Here is a 15218-nt window from a genome sequence, read left to right as displayed (position 1 = left end):
GCATCAGTTGAGATTCCCCCTCTATCTCCTCTCCAAGGGTTAGCGATGGCGAAGGGAGAGGAATGAGGGCGAGGACCTTCCCGTGCGACAACAGGGCTTCTGTTCTGGTGGAAGGCCGCGCTGAGGCCTCCGGGCCTGCCTCTCTCCTAGAATGCCCCTGCAGCCACAGGCCCCTTTGCTGGTTTCCGACCATCAGTCACATCCTGCTGTCCCATCAGGCCCTCGGATGCCTCACTTCTGTGCGGATGTGCACACGCATATATGTGTGTGTATGTGTATGTATGTCCCACGACTTGTTTTTAAAATATTTATTTGAATTAGTTGTCAACGGTTTCAGAGATTTGAATATTTAAAGATTTGCATCTCCAGCTTCCCCTTCCACCTGGGCTATGGTCCTTGCATGTGCTGAGGAAGCCTTGGTGGGAATGTGCCTTTTGTGGATAAAGATGCGTGTGCATCTTCACGCCACCCGTGGGGATTGCATCTGCAGCATGAGGGTTTTCTTTGCAGAATCACCATTTTAGTCTCAGTACTGTGAGAGTGATTCCAGTTGGGAGGACAGTTCTTGGGCAAAGGAAAAAAGACCTGCGTGGCCCTTGTGGCTTTGTCCCTGACTACGTGACTTTAGGAAACACACTCAAGCACTCAAGTGCTGCATATCTTTACCCATCAAAAAAAGCTCTGATATCCCTTCCAGCTTGAACACTGATGATTTTAAGAAGTCCAAGTTGTTGTCTGGAATGCTATTCATTCCTGTGATTTTATGAAGAATGCAAATAGTGTACATGGTACTTTTTACAAGTTTATGTTTGGAAGTATTTTAAAAATGAACATGTTGGGCAACTCTCAAAAGTATACAGGGCACTGCTAGAGCCCCTGGTTACCTTATGCCAGCTAGAGACACTCAGAGTCCTTTCAGTAGAGCAGTCGACAGGGGTAGGCAGGGTCAAGGCCAGAACCAAGTTTCCTGATTTCTAATATCCCTAAACAGCAGATCACACTGATTTTCATGGCTACCAGAGGATTTACCTAATGTCATGAATGTCTCTTACGGGGCTTGGGTAAGAAAAGCACCTCGCACTGCCCTGCGCATAGTAGATGAGCAGTAAATATTCAACTGAATTATTCAGAGAGCTGGATATTAGTTATTCTGGAAACATTGCTCTAGGAACATGTTTTTTTTTGGTTTTTATTTTTTCGTTTTTTTCTTTTTACTCAAGACATCTCTGAGATGTCTGTCTCACAAGTCAGAATTATATGATGATTCTGAAAACCATACTGAATCTCAAGTAGACATTCATTAAAAAGTGTTATTTTTTTGTTCCCCCTTCCCATTTCTGCGAAGGCAAATTGTGGAAAATGTTTGTTGGCCTTGGGAAAGGCAGTTCTCTATGTAGCTCACTTTTTGCAGCTATTTACTAGGTGCTAAGCTGTACATGCTCCTCTTCTCCACTACTGCCTTGCCCGTGATGGCAGAGACTGATTTACAGGAAACATCTGGCAATAGTTTACCTCTCCCTCCATGCTACCTTCTGAACTTTGAAATAAAACATGCTGGAAGTCTTACTTAGGGTGAATGTCGGATGTCCAGTGGGGAAGGGGGTGCCATTAGGTGCTGGCTGTTTGTGCTGGTCACAGAGTTTGATAAAGCTGTGATAGCCACTTACAGTTCTCCCACCTTTGAATACACGAAACCAAAGTATGCTTTCAGAGCAAGTGAGAGGGTAGGAAGCAACATGCCCTTGGATCATTAAAAATGGACTCAGAACAACCCTGGCCCGCGTGGTTCTTCCCTAGCTCTTCTTTTCTTAGCCACAATCAGACTTTGCTGCTGTGACAACATAAAAAGCAATTACCCTCCTTCCTCTGTGCCTTACAGCTCAGCCATTGATTGTGAGCTATCCCTTGGCAAACCTGCATTCTATATGTAGAAACACATTGTTTGAGAATATTTCTCCCCAGCCTCTGACTCCAAAAATAGAGTCAGTTTTTAAAATAGGACAGTTTCAGTTTTGTTTTTTCTACCTTTATTACATTTTTGCATTTGAGATACAAACCACTCTCTTACACCACACAAAATACATCCATTCTTGTGATCTTAAAGTGCATTTCCCCTTTAACTTTGTGTACAAAAATATTTATTTTTAAAAATGTGGAAATTTCTTGACAAGGCACTTTTAGGCATCAAATGAAGATGAGTCTTCAGTCCTACATTCACATTGAAGTAAAAGTGAAACAATATCATCACAGCTGTATTCTTCAGAGTCCTCACAGGTCCAGCAACCTCTAGCAACTGATAAAAACAAAACTGTAAAAAACATTCACAGCTTTACAACCTGGGCTGCAATGCTTTACAACCATAAGGAGGAAAAGCCACACAGAACCACAGCTATCCTTCCCAGTCCTAGATGTGTCCTACTTCCGGAAGTAAAGATAGCTGCCAAATTGTCTTCGGATGGTCCTGTAAGACCCCATTAACTTCTTCTCCCCAATTTCAGTGATCATATCGGAAGAGATATAACTAGATCAGGACCTCCTGGAGCAAAGAGCCATGAGGCCTACTCTGGCAAACCATATCCAGTCGAGGAATTTTAAAAGAGGAAACAAATGAAAAACAACCAGGTTTTCATTCACTGTCCATTGAGAGCCAGAAAACAGACATTTCTAAAAAGTAAGCAATCATTTTTTGGGCTTATAAACATATATGTAACCCATTTAACATCCAAGTGACTACAAGTGATACTTGTTTTTAAAAAGCAAATTATATGCAAAGATCAAAACCACAAATATTTTTTAACAGTTTAAAATTTACATCTTTAAAAAAATCGGAAGAGTCATGTTCTGCCACCATTAACATTAAATCTCAGAGAAAAAAATAAATTCTACCTTGAATGTGAAATTGTTTTCATTTCTGGAGAACAACCATTTTTTCTCACCACCTCTCCTATAACCAAAAAGAAAGAAAACAAAAAGAAACCCACTCAAATGCTTCATCTCTTCCAAGAAACATTGAAAGCTTATTTATTATATATCTTTTTCTGGTCCAGCTTATTTATTGCACCTAACTTGCAAATGCTCCCCAGGGCATTCAGGGGAATAAATATGAAACAAAAATGGAGCTGCTTCCCCATTCCTGGACCACTGCCTCAGTGGCAGGAGGCTGAGCCTTCTGGGGCAACTCAGGAAGGACCCCAGGACTGGGGCCGTTCGTCAGCATTACCAAGAGCTGTCTGGGGGCCAGACCTATAGGTAGGGCTGCAGGGAAGTCTCCAACTGAGAAACCTGTCCCTCTCTGAAGTGTGTAGACCTATCTGCTTATGGTGAACTACTAAATAAGGAGAGGTTCTGTCGAGGCCGTTCCTCAGGCCATCTGATGATATCCTGGGACAGAACTGGGCAAAAAGAGAAAGACTACGTGGTAAAGAGGAGACAGTACGCTTCAGATGCTCCTGCCTCACTGATTGGCAATGCTGACAGGGAAGTCGGCCAGCTAGATTCCTTAGTCAGAGAAAGGTCTTTGCAAGCGGGTGAAGACTTGCCTGGTGGGGTGAGCGTTCCAGGTGCACTAGTTGGGGGCTTGCAACCAGTGCCCCCAGCAAAAGAGCTGGGGGAGCTGGGAGTAAAGAAGGGTAAGGGGGAGGATTTATGGCTGTTTTAATAGAGATACTTATCACTGAATTACCCTATTTCAAATTTTGACACAGGAATGTCTTAAGATCACTGTTACTGAAAACCATACAGGAGTCACTTGAGGCATTTTTCTTCTGAATATAGAATGATCTCGTTACCTTTAGTCTGGTAACATGTAAACGACAGTGCACCTGTACCTTTCCTGAATTGGAGGTCGAGGGAGGGGACTTTTAAAAACAAAATCAATTCATGACCTATATAAAATCAGTTTCGCTTCCATTTGATTTAGATTTACACTATTAATAATTTTGACCACCAGAACACTGAAAGTGCTCTCTGTGTACTAGACGTAGCATGTGCTTAGATAAAACAGAATTCCCCAACTTCAGCATAAGATAAAAATGTGATTTTCCCATATATTATATTATCATGTAATCCCTCAGTGCTGCCCACCTGGGAGAGGCATCAAAAATAAAGCACTAGATTGCAGACTAGTAACAGCTAGTTTTAGGAACAAGAATTACATCAAACACTACTTAAAGAGCATTTAAAAAGTCAAAACATTTTAAAGTTCACAAGGAAAAAAAAAAAAAAACCCACAAAACTCCAGGAGCCAAGACACTCCATACCTGCCTGACACTGATTTACACAGGAGCCGGAGGTCTTTTCTAATTGATTTGGAAAATGCAAGCGAAAGAAGACTCTCTGCTTGCACAGTCCAGTAGCTGTGCCCCCAAATGCTGGCAGCTCTGCATACCTCTTCCCACACCTCTTAGGGAAACCTCACTTTAATAAATCAGGCAAAAGGAAAATAAGACAGTTGTTTAACTAATCTCCAAAAAACAAAAACAGAAAAAAAACCCACCTTCTACAAATACACGTGTGAAAATATCTTTAAACACCTCCAAGTACAAACCAGTCTTGCCGAAGAAAAATCACAGGGTTTGGGGATCCATCTGACAATGAAAGTTTCAGGAGTCTCACAACAGTATGAACCATAGACCTTTAATTCTTTAGTCCAATATAGTGAAGAACAATTAATCTCTGATATTTCAGAGTTGGCAAACACTGAAGATAAAATATGAGAACTTAGTGAGATTTTTCTCCCCTATCCCTCTAACGTTCACCATAAATAAGAACACCCAAGTCCAAGGCCCTGGGTATTTGTAAAGTGTCCTGGAGATTGTAAATCACAGTCAGAATAAAAGCAAACATTTCTGGAAGGATATGCTGGATCTGCAAATCCAGATGTCCTGAACACAGCATAAAAGATGAGTCTCCAGGAAAGGACATCTAAAATCCTTGCGTGAAGAATGAGACGCCTGCACACCAGCCGAACAAGTTAAAACACCTCTTGTAATTGAGCCTTCTGGTGACTCAGGGGAAGAGTGAGTGAGTACTTAGAAAGCTCCCTCAAAAGCCAAGAGGAGAAGCTAAAAGTGTCCCACTCGTGACTGTCCTGCAGCAATCTGTAACACTGCACAGGGGCCAGTTACTTTGGATCACTGGTGTGGTGTTCCCCGCTGGTACACATATGGGGGGTCAGAAACAGGCAATGCCGTGTCTCACAGGCTGATTTGCCTTTATTATCTTTTCCTGAGCATCAGTGAACTGTTGAAGAAATATGCACAAAAAGGCGTGGACATGAAGTATGAAGTACGCATAGACATGGAACAGCAGCGACAGGCAAGAAGGGCCTGGCTGGGTGGACAACACCCAGAGACAATGAGCCCAGTCAGTGGAAGGTGGTTGGAGACGGAGTGACATGCAAGTGACTGACTTCCCATCCAAGGGAAGAGGAATGGCTCTTCCAGACAGGCCGGGCACCCTCCTGATTGTGTCATTATGAAGCCACCATCCTCCATCCTTGCCAGCACTGCCTGCAGGCCTGGTTCCTGTCCAGAACCTTTCTGGCACCATCCTGCTCAGACCCTGTGGCCAGCACACCACAGCCACTCTGAGTGTGGAACTGGTTCTGTGATCTAAGCCTAGCTGGATTTGTTGGTTTAAGGAAAAAATGAATAGGATCCTTTCGTTTCAAAAGCTGTGCCCAATGGCAGTTCAGCTATTCTCTTGGCTTCCATCTCCATCCCGTGTGACTACGGCTAGGCTTGTCTGCACCCACTCAGCCATGCTCTGTCACATGCAGTCACTAATAGTAGGGCCCTAGTTTTTCGTATCCTAGATAACTCGGCCACTCCGGAAATAGACCATAGGAACACCGAGGGCTTCCAAATTGGTCAAAAGATATTCCAAAATCTGGTCCATTTTGTGACTCGGCTGTTCCCTGAGTGGATTTTAATTCAGCCCGGATGATCCGATAGTTTTTGCCTTTGTTGCTGTCCCAGTATGTCTGTCCCTTGCACTCATAGCACACAGCAAACTCCATTCTTTCGTAAGATTGAATTTTCTCAGGTAAGCGAATCTCAAAGGAGAATGTGTCCCTGTCTGAACTAGCGTAAGTGTCCTTCACATACCAACAGGGAAAGTCTGTGAAGCTTTTCCAAGTGTCAAATGTCATTCTTATTTTCACCATCTTCTCAAATGCAAGGTTCTGCACCTTCACTGTGCCTGCAATGGCTTTGTCCTTCAGTACACAGTTTTCAAGGCAGACGTGGTCGGTCTGAAGCCTGTTTCTAAAGTCTAAGTAATCTGCAGAAGGCTGAGAAAAATCCAAAACAAAGCTCTCGCTCTCTGCTGTCGTCAGACTCACAATGTTGTCTAGGAGCTCAGTGATGTTAAATGGAATATCTAACGGGTCATCAAATTCTGAGAACACTTTCACCATTGTCAGGGCCAGCCCTTGGTTGTCTGCGAAGGACACTCGCTTTTTCACCTTCTTCTCCTGGACGGTTGGGGACACCACTCCACTGGCTTCATTCTTGCTGCTCAACTGAATACAAGGCCTCAGAGGTTTGCTTGGCTTTGGTGAGATCTTGAAGGCGAACCTCTCTCTCCGCAAAGAAGGGGTCATGCAGCTGTATCTGCACTCTATGTCCACAGCCATTGTTGGGTTAGATGAATAGGCTAGAACCCTGGCAAAACGGGAAAAGAAAGAAACAGCAATGAGATCAGATTGATGTTTAAATTCAACAGGGCCCGGAAAACAATGCTTTCCTTCATCTCCACCCCCAGGACTCCCCTTCAGTAGTAACTCAAGTGTGGTCCAGCGTGACCTTGGTTTCAGGGAAGATTAAGAGTGTAAAGTGGCGGGGGGGAGGTAGAAGTTCAAGGTTAAAACAAACAAACAAACAGAAGAGTATGGACCCACTGGTTTTAACATAGGTTTTTCTGTCAGGATTTCTTAGGGCCTTAAGTATGCCAATGTGCCATGGGGATTAATAAAAGAGCATACTGTTTGCAGATATTCCCAAACTTATCTGACTAGGGAACCCTTTTTTTTGTGGAGCATTTTAGAACACATGTTCTGAGGAACATACTTTGGTAAATACTGCTTTAATAAAAAGAAATTAATTCATCCTGTAAATACTGATTGGTGTTTACTATATGCCAGGCATTTTGCTAGACACAGAATCAATAGTGAAGACAGACGCAAACCTGCTTTTATTAAACGTACAGTAGATTTTTGCATCCCAGTATATCTTTCTTTTAAAAGATCCAGCAATTTAGTATTTTTAAACTTTTCTTATAGGCGAATATTTGTTTTTTTCTACAGTGAAAATAGCCTCTACAAGAATAAATAGCAAAGAGAATCATTCTAAGGATTAAGTTAAATCTGACTTCATGAAAACTGTATTTTTCTTCAGTGAAAAAAATAATTAAAACTAAAAGATTAAAGACAAACTGGGAGAACACTTTACAAAAATCATGACAGCAAAGAGTTAATACCTTAATACACAGTCTTACAAAACAATAACCAAGTCAAATATTCCATATCAAAAATGATCAAAGAGCATGAATAGAAAATTCATGAAATTTAAAAGTGACCCATAAATATGCAAAATGTCCAACTTTATAAGTAATTCAAAAAAGTTAGATTAGAAAACAATGCCTGATTTTACCTATTGAGTTAGGAAAAACATTTAAAAGATAATACAAGTACTTGTATTAGTCCAAATTGGCCCAACTTTTCTAAATGTTCTTGTCATTTTTGGTTCTAATATCGCATGCAAGTATCTATATTAAGGAAATAAGTAAAAATGCATGGAGGTTAATGCAGTAAAATGTTCAGTGCAAAGTTATGGGGGGAAAGGGTGAAAAAATAATCTAAATGACCCAAATAGCATGTATCTGGTTAAATTAAGTGTTCAACGTTCATGTGATAAAATATTATATCATCATCAAAACTATTATTTGGTAAAAGATTTGAATGGCATGGAAAAAATTAATTGTTAATACAAAAAATGGAAAGGATAAAATTGTACATAGAGACCAGATTTGTGAAAATAATTATTATGTATATGCACAGAAAAAAGACTGGAGACATACTTTAAAACTGTCAAAATATCTAGTTGATGGGATTTCAGGAAATTTGTTTTCCTGCTTTATATTTTCTAAAATAATATCCTTTCTATAATCAGAAAAAAAGTGAATCTTAAAAAAAAACAAAAAACAAAACTCAATTATTTTAAGATTTGCCAAAAACACATCCAACATGCTTGCCTCACTAAAGCTGAGCAAGTTTTGTCATTCTAACTAATTATTATGGCAAATTTATGTTCTGATTTGACAGTTATAATGGGCTAATTGAGAAGTCAGTGATAAAACCAGGATTAAAATCTGTAGTCTGAGAATCACAGATCATGGGATCATGATTAGTTCCCAAACATAGCTGCTTGGGATATGTTTGGGAACTAATGTGGCAGTGTGTTGGGGTGCTTACTTTTCAGGCCTTCCCTACTTCCCACCCTGTGGTGGGGGTGGCAGGGTGATGGTGGTAGTTAAGGAGAAGTGACAGGGAAAATGTTGCTTATCATCTGACAAGAGCTAGGACCACTGGTTTGGTCCAACAAATAGTTTCTCCTTTTCACCTTCTGATTTTGGTTAATCAAATACATTGAAAAAAATGAGAAAGGACAAAGACATAATGGATTTGATTCTATTTTCCAAAAGAAGTATAGCATTTCCCTGGGATGCAGGAATCACTTAGTGATGAAAAGCAGTTGGAGAAACGCACCCATTCAGAGACAAATAAAACAATGATTTATAGCCATAGTTATCTAAATATTCATTTTAAAGGATATTTGTCTTACTGTTTCCTCTTTTACAAAGTCAAACAAGGGGAAATTTTAGGGACAAATTTGCTTTCTGTGATCTGTTCTTATACTTGTGCAATTGTTCTGGAAAGGAGAGTTCTGACTGAATTGGGCAAGATAGCTTCTAAGAAAGTCAGTGGGTTCACCAACGAGTTCAATGTAAAAAAAAAACCCTAAACTTACCACATAAACTTGAATTTTTGTTTTTCCTGTCCATTGCCAACCTTCATTAGAATGTACTAGAATTACACCTTCAGCTCTAACTTTAACACAGATAGTTTGTTTATCATTTATTAAATACAGATGAACAATCAAACAGGGAGCAAAGCCTTGCATCCCGGCCCCTCCCACTCTGTCCACGCTTGACAACCTTGACAACGTCCGTCCGTGTGAACTGAGGGAGGAGGGCTTCCTCCTTGGGCCACGGCAGCTTCCTCCTTGCCTGAGTCAGCACAAGGTCAACTGCAAGTTCTCTCTGCCTGGCCAACTAGCCTGCAAACCAGCCTCATACGTGCTTTCCTGCACGTTAAAACAGCTCATTAGAAAAAGGCTGGGAAGCTCTCAAGATATTGTGGAAACAGAATTCTAAAATAAGGGAATCAGTTAAAGAATCTGCACATTTGCAGCTGACCAAAGTCACCCTCAAGTTCTAATCCTGCAGGTTAAAAAGACTTAGTTGAAGACTTGGTAAAGTTACACTGTTTGGACCCAGTGCTGTAAATTTGCCCAAGATCCCTTTTACCACGAAGCTGTGAGTACAAGTGGAACTGGAGGTCGGGAGGTGAGGTTCTAGTCAGAGCCAGAGCTAATTAAACAATTCCACTGGCACTTTCTAGAGCCTCATCGATTTTGCAACATTCTTCCATGAAAGACAAAAAGTACGGTTAATCACCTGGAGGCCTAAGGGTTACTGCCCTGGGGCATTGCACAAGCAAGTCCTGCTTAGAATCCCTTTACTTTGTGTGTCACCAGAACTGGCGGTGAGGACATTAACCTCTGGGGCCTCAATCTAGGATCTGTCAACCACTTCGCCTATTCTCACATATAGATTCCAGTTTGTATGAACTGGGACATTCTCCGAGAATCGGTCACCCAAATGCTGGTTTGTTGTAGGCCTTCTTGACCCTCTTCTCAGGAACTCCCCCATGGCCTGTGACAGGGATGACCCTCACCCAGAAGGAGACCTAGCAACAGAGACGGACAAGGTAATAGTTGCCTAAGTTCCTGAAAGGAAAGCACTTAGACAGACATTTTATCTTCAAATGGCAGGAAAATGATCAGTTCCAACGCAGAATGCACCAGGCTGTACCTCCGGCCCCCTCTCCTGACAGACTCTCTTGCTACTCCAGCCCTTTCCCTTGCCCGTACCAGGGAATATGAGTCCCCAAGGCGGGCCAAGGTAAAAAAGAGAATGAGAAGATATGGACACACATTTTACCCAGCAGAGCATGACAAAGGACCTGGATACCAGTTCGCTGAAGGACAAGATCATGAGAATATGAGTAGCTGTTCCTCAGACCAGTATGGATGCTCAAAAACTTTGCTTCCAAATAGATGCCGGAGATGAGTGTGGCCCCATGAGGGATTGGGCCATGCCCAAGGCTAGATTGCAGCGTTCCTGGTCAAAAGAGGACAACTCTAACACTCCATGAAAATTAGAGAGAAAATGGATAGTTTTGCATAAATCTTTCCTTGTTCCACCAGTGACAAATAACACACCATCTCAAGACAGCTGGCCAGGGCTAGAGGTCATGGTGCTTTTTCTTGTGAAAACTATATAGGCTTGTACAGAAAATAACCCTATGACCTTCATAGTTTCAGGCAGCTGAGCTGCTACTTTCTGGCTGTGCCTTTCATAGGAAATTATTTTATTTTCTTTTTTGTATTGAGACCAAAACATTTCCCCTTCCATTCTCTTGTACTTTGATAAACAAAGACAGAAAAATAAGATACACCAATAACCCCCAACACACACACACACACACACACACACACACACTCCCCAGGAACACTGAAACTACACTAGATAAGCAGTCACAACCAGATTATTTTTTGAAGACATGGCCATCTACCCCTTCAGCATTCTTTTATCCCCTCCCAAAGGTTTGGTTGACACAGTATGAATAAAGTTGACATTTTCCCCTTTGTACTCAGACAATGGGGCCCTTATTCACAGTCTTAAAAGCCACTTGTACTCCTCTATTCTGTCACCATCATCTAAAACATCTTTGAGATAATCATCTGTGGATGGGGCTGCATATTATAGAAAAGAGATAGGTTAAAATGGCACAGTCCCTGCTATCTAAAAATGTCCAACGTGAAACAGAGCACTGGCTTGCGCATGCCTCCACCTAGCTGAGCCACTTGGTGCAGGTCACTCAACCTCTCTGGGCTTGAGCTTTCTCCTCCGAGGTCCCTATTAGCTCTGACATTTCTGGTTGCTCATAATACCTGATGGTTTTTCTCTTCCCACTAACTTTCCCTAAATACCTCAACTTTACTTTTGTGGGAAGGCCTACGGCTGGCTTGCTTCAATCTTGGCTCCGGGACAACCCTGCCAAATGAACCATTTCCTCTTTTCCTCTGCACCCCAGCCCAAAGCCCTAATGCTCTCTTCTCCTGGACCCTAGGTCTCCCAAGGAGGCGGGGCCACACAACCCACCGGATCCCACCACACCTTCTAGCACCGCTTCAAGTCCCCAAGTAGTCTTCCCTCAATTTTCTCTTCTTCTGCAGGAAATAATGCCATGACGGGCCCCAAATCTTCTAGCATGTCGTTTTGGGCCCTCTAATCCATACGCCCTTCTCCGTGTTCAAAAGGATGGCATGAACACAGTGCCAGGGGCAAGCCTGAGTGTCCAGGCTGGAAGATCCCATAGATCACTCTGACCCGGCCCCCTCTCTGACCCGGCCCCTCTCTGGCTGCACCCCGCCCCCAACCCCTCCGCGAGCCTCCTTCTCCAGGTCCGGCACCAATCTTTGGGGCCGCGGGGCAGCTCTCTCTCCAGCTCGTTCCCTGCATCGGAGAGCCTGGAGGGAGGTGGCAGGGGAGGACGCCGCGACCGGACTAAATCCGGTTCCCGGAGGAGGAGGAGGAGAAGGTGTAGGAGTAGGAAGTGGAGTCCACGTTATTACACCAGTCGGAGCGGCGCCGCACGTCCCCGTGGGGCTGGGCCGCCTCGTCCCTGCCGACCCAGGACAGCCCCAGTCTGGGGACTGGGGGTGACCCGGCTCCTGGAGCCCACGGCGATCGTGGCGCTCTAGGTCCCATCGCCTTCGGGGGCCTGAGAGACTAGGTGTTCCCTTGAGGTTTATGGGGAAACCAAGGCCGGGAGAGAGTCGAAGCAACTTTTCCTTGTGCTCCAGACCACCGCCCAACTCCGGAGACACCCTCCAGAAGTGTCAGGCCCCAGGCTGGAAACGCGTTGTGCCAGGTTCGAACCAAGGACAACAGGGAGCAACGGTATCTGGGGTCCCAGCCCCAGACCCTTCCCCCCTTCCCCCGGCCCCCTAGCGGCCCCGACCGCATCTCGGTGGAACACGTGGGGCCCATCCCACCACTCGTCCCTGAATTAATTGCTCTTCCCACGTGGAAGCAACAGCTTCCTGGAACCAGTCTAGAGTGTTCCACTCCTGGAGTACAACTGCAAGTTGGACGGAGAAAGTGTAGATGGCAGGAACCAAAGAGGGTCTTCACTGCGCGCCCCTCATCGCGGTTTCCGCGGTCCCGCACTCGGACTCCAGGGCTTGGGGAGGACGTACCTGGTAGAGTTCATAAGCCCCGAAGTGCAAACGCGCCAGCCCGCGGCAGCATCCGCGCGGGGATAGCAGGGGCAGCGGGGGCGACAGCAGGAGCGCGGGCCAGGACTCAGGTCCGCGCCCTCCGCTGGCAGCCGCATCCGTCCGTGCGCAACAGCAGCCCGCTTGCCTCCTCCCTGCGGTCCGCTACCCGGGAGTCGGGCTACTCACCGCCGCGCTGCTCCCTTTAACTTTTTGGCCACCTCTCCCTTCTTGGGATGCCATCCCAGACCCCCTTTCACGTGAACGCCCCCCGCAGCCAATGGGCGTGCCCGGGACGAGAGCTGTGGACCAATGGCGGTGGAGCCGCGGTCCTGGAGAGCACCGCTCCTCCACGTGATCGGCTGAGAGCCGGGAGTGATAGGGCCGCAGTCCAGGGGCTGGGAAGGGCGGCAGGTCATTATTTCATCAGGAGCCCAGGGACGGGCGCCAGGGAGCAGAGGCACTTTCCTACAGAACAGCATCCCATTACAGCGAGACCTGGACACAAGCGTCCCGCTACGTACGCAAAGCCCTAGCCGGCAAAGCCCTCCTGTATTGTCCCGCTGGCCCCACTTTCATCTACACTTTAGTTGGGGGGTTCCCACATGAAAATGACCTCCCCTACCACCTGCGGACCCTGGAGAAGCCCTGAGAGAATACTTGTGTTTCTCTCCGATGTAGGCGGCCGTCTCTCCGGGATAGGTGTTCCCAGCTCCCGAGATAGTGTCAAAACAATTATCGTTCGCTTGTTTTGTGCAGTCAAGGTCCAGGTGTTACTGTGAAAGGAATACAGTAAAATTCTTTTTAGAAAGTTGCTATTGGGGCAAAGGACCAATACCCATCTCACAGAGTACAGCATATATGTAGTTGAGGGTTTATCATGTAGGTATATTTTAAAGGACTTGAATCTGTTAAAAAAAAAAAAAAGACCTGGATCTAACAGGGCCTCTGTGATCTCTAGGATACATCATGAGGTCTGTAGAGAATGGTGAGCTTAGAAGAGACCAGAAGCTCTTCCTTTCCTATGAGATCAATTTAAATATATCTTTATAAAGTCATATATATGATCTCCTTTGTGATCAGCCTTGAGCTAGTCACTTTAAGGAGGAGGATCCCAGTTTTCTAATTTTAATGAATTTTGGAAGTTGATATAGGATTGCCAGCTTTTTAAAGTGCGGAGTGAACACATTAGAACAAAACCTTACCATCTTCTGTTACTATCATTTTATTTTTTTAAAAAAAGTTCTCTTTAACAGTAATAATAACAAAATGCATGAAGGACCTAATCTAGGAGTAAAAGCCAGTCCTTTGCACTGGAAACATTTAGCGATATGAAAATTCATCATGTTGAATATGGTATTTGGAAATTTCTGCTTAAAGGGCTATAAGAGCAGATTCTATTTTATTTTTTTTACTTTTAAAAATACTATTGTATTTATACTCATGTATAAAAATGGCTGCATTATCATGTTTACATACATACCAATATTGAAAACAGATTTTGATTATGAATCACATCTAACTTTTATAAAGAACACACAAACATTAAAACACTGGTTATAGAAAGGAGAGTGGAGGAAAAAACATTAGCTATTATTTTCATTTTCATTAAAGTGCAGCACCTTCTGAGAAGAATCAAATTAATCTAAGCATCTAAGACTAAAAACTCTAGTCGGTTACAATGATCTAATACGGGCCTCCAGCTTAGAGAGCTTCCCCAGACATACGTAGTCTCCGTGTGTGAAGGACGGTCGGTAGTCCTCTTCCTTCTCTCTCAATAGGCAAATCTGATAAAGGACCACCTGTGAAATCAACTGTTGGTAGGTGGTTGGCAAGTAAAGTTTCTATGCAATATTCCCTTTCCCAATTCTAACTCCCCTTTTATTAGCTGATGAGTACATTGAAGATTTATTAAGCCAAGTGTTGGCTCCGTTTCTCAAGTGTAGTGAGCATGCTGCAGGAGTGGGCAGATAAAGAGCCAATAGGTCTTGCAAAATGTGTCCAGGCAAAGGGTGATCTGAACCAAGCTGGGCAGAAGTTGGGACAAGTAAATACAACTTTATGGCATGAGGGTTTGGAAGCATCTTCCTTACATAGATCGAGGAAACCATGGGTAATAATTTCCCCTGTGGTTTAGGTGACTATTTCAGACCTGGAGTGTGGGGCTAAACTTAGTTGTGGCACACCACAGCCTTGGTAGGTAGGAGTGTGGCGTCTATGAGTTTGAAAAGAGCACAGTCTCTTTTGCGATCAGAATAGAACTGGGGTGCAAGCTCTGGAGGACTGTTCCAGCAGAATTCATAGCAGGCCCAGAGCCCCAGAACCTGACAGCTGGTCTGGTCCTTGGACAAGATCTAGCCTCACCCTCTCATTTTATAGCAGAAAGTAAAAATGGACAATTTCAACCCTTTAGTCAATGCATACCAAGTTTCTTTTATAATACCTGGTATTTTAGTTACAAATTTCATTTAATGAATCAGCCCTCCTCCCTCCCCCTAACTAAACCTAAAAGATTGGCAGTGGCTGAGCATAGCTAATTATCATTTTCCCATAAACTTTTCCTTTTTTGTGTCCATTAGTGGTAGCACTGTC

At 43.9% G+C, this 15218-nt stretch overlaps 1 protein-coding gene across 3 annotated transcripts; it reads right to left on the bottom strand.

Annotated features, from left to right (window-relative positions):
- Positions 1–2020: 2020 nt before the first annotated feature.
- Positions 2021–12952, bottom strand: PPP1R3B (protein phosphatase 1 regulatory subunit 3B). Of its 3 annotated transcripts, XR_004422893.1 has the most exons (3): positions 12609–12952; positions 4496–6665; positions 2021–2944 (listed from the first exon to the last, which is right to left on the bottom strand). XR_004422893.1 is itself a non-coding variant. In XM_033104876.1 (2 exons), exons 1-2 carry the CDS (start codon positions 12743–12745, stop codon positions 5783–5785), a joined length of 1020 nt encoding a protein of 339 aa, XP_032960767.1. In that variant the 5' UTR covers positions 12746–12952; the 3' UTR covers positions 2021–5782. The 3 variants fall into 3 exon arrangements, 2 of the variants coding, with proteins under 2 accessions (XP_032960767.1, XP_032960768.1); XM_033104876.1 differs by having other exon boundaries at positions 2021–6665; XM_033104877.1 differs by lacking the exon at positions 12609–12952 and adding an exon at positions 11524–11730 and having other exon boundaries at positions 2021–6665.
- Positions 12953–15218: the final 2266 nt, after the last annotated feature.

The sequence above is a fragment of the Rhinolophus ferrumequinum genome, chromosome 4 (assembly GCF_004115265.2).
Source record: "Rhinolophus ferrumequinum isolate MPI-CBG mRhiFer1 chromosome 4, mRhiFer1_v1.p, whole genome shotgun sequence".
Lineage (NCBI taxonomy): Eukaryota > Metazoa > Chordata > Mammalia > Chiroptera > Rhinolophidae > Rhinolophus > Rhinolophus ferrumequinum.
Note: the sequence above shows the minus strand (reverse complement) of the source record. Positions and strands in the feature narration are given on the sequence as shown.

Coding starts and splice junctions, on each gene's coding strand:
- PPP1R3B (XM_033104876.1), bottom strand. CDS start 12,745: ATGCGGCTGCCAGCGGAGGGCGCGGACCTGAGTCCTGGCCCGCGCTCC. Junction 6,666..12,608: donor GGGCTTATGAACTCTACCAG/GTACGTCCTCCC, acceptor CCGTTTTGCCAG/GGTTCTAGCCTATTCATCTA.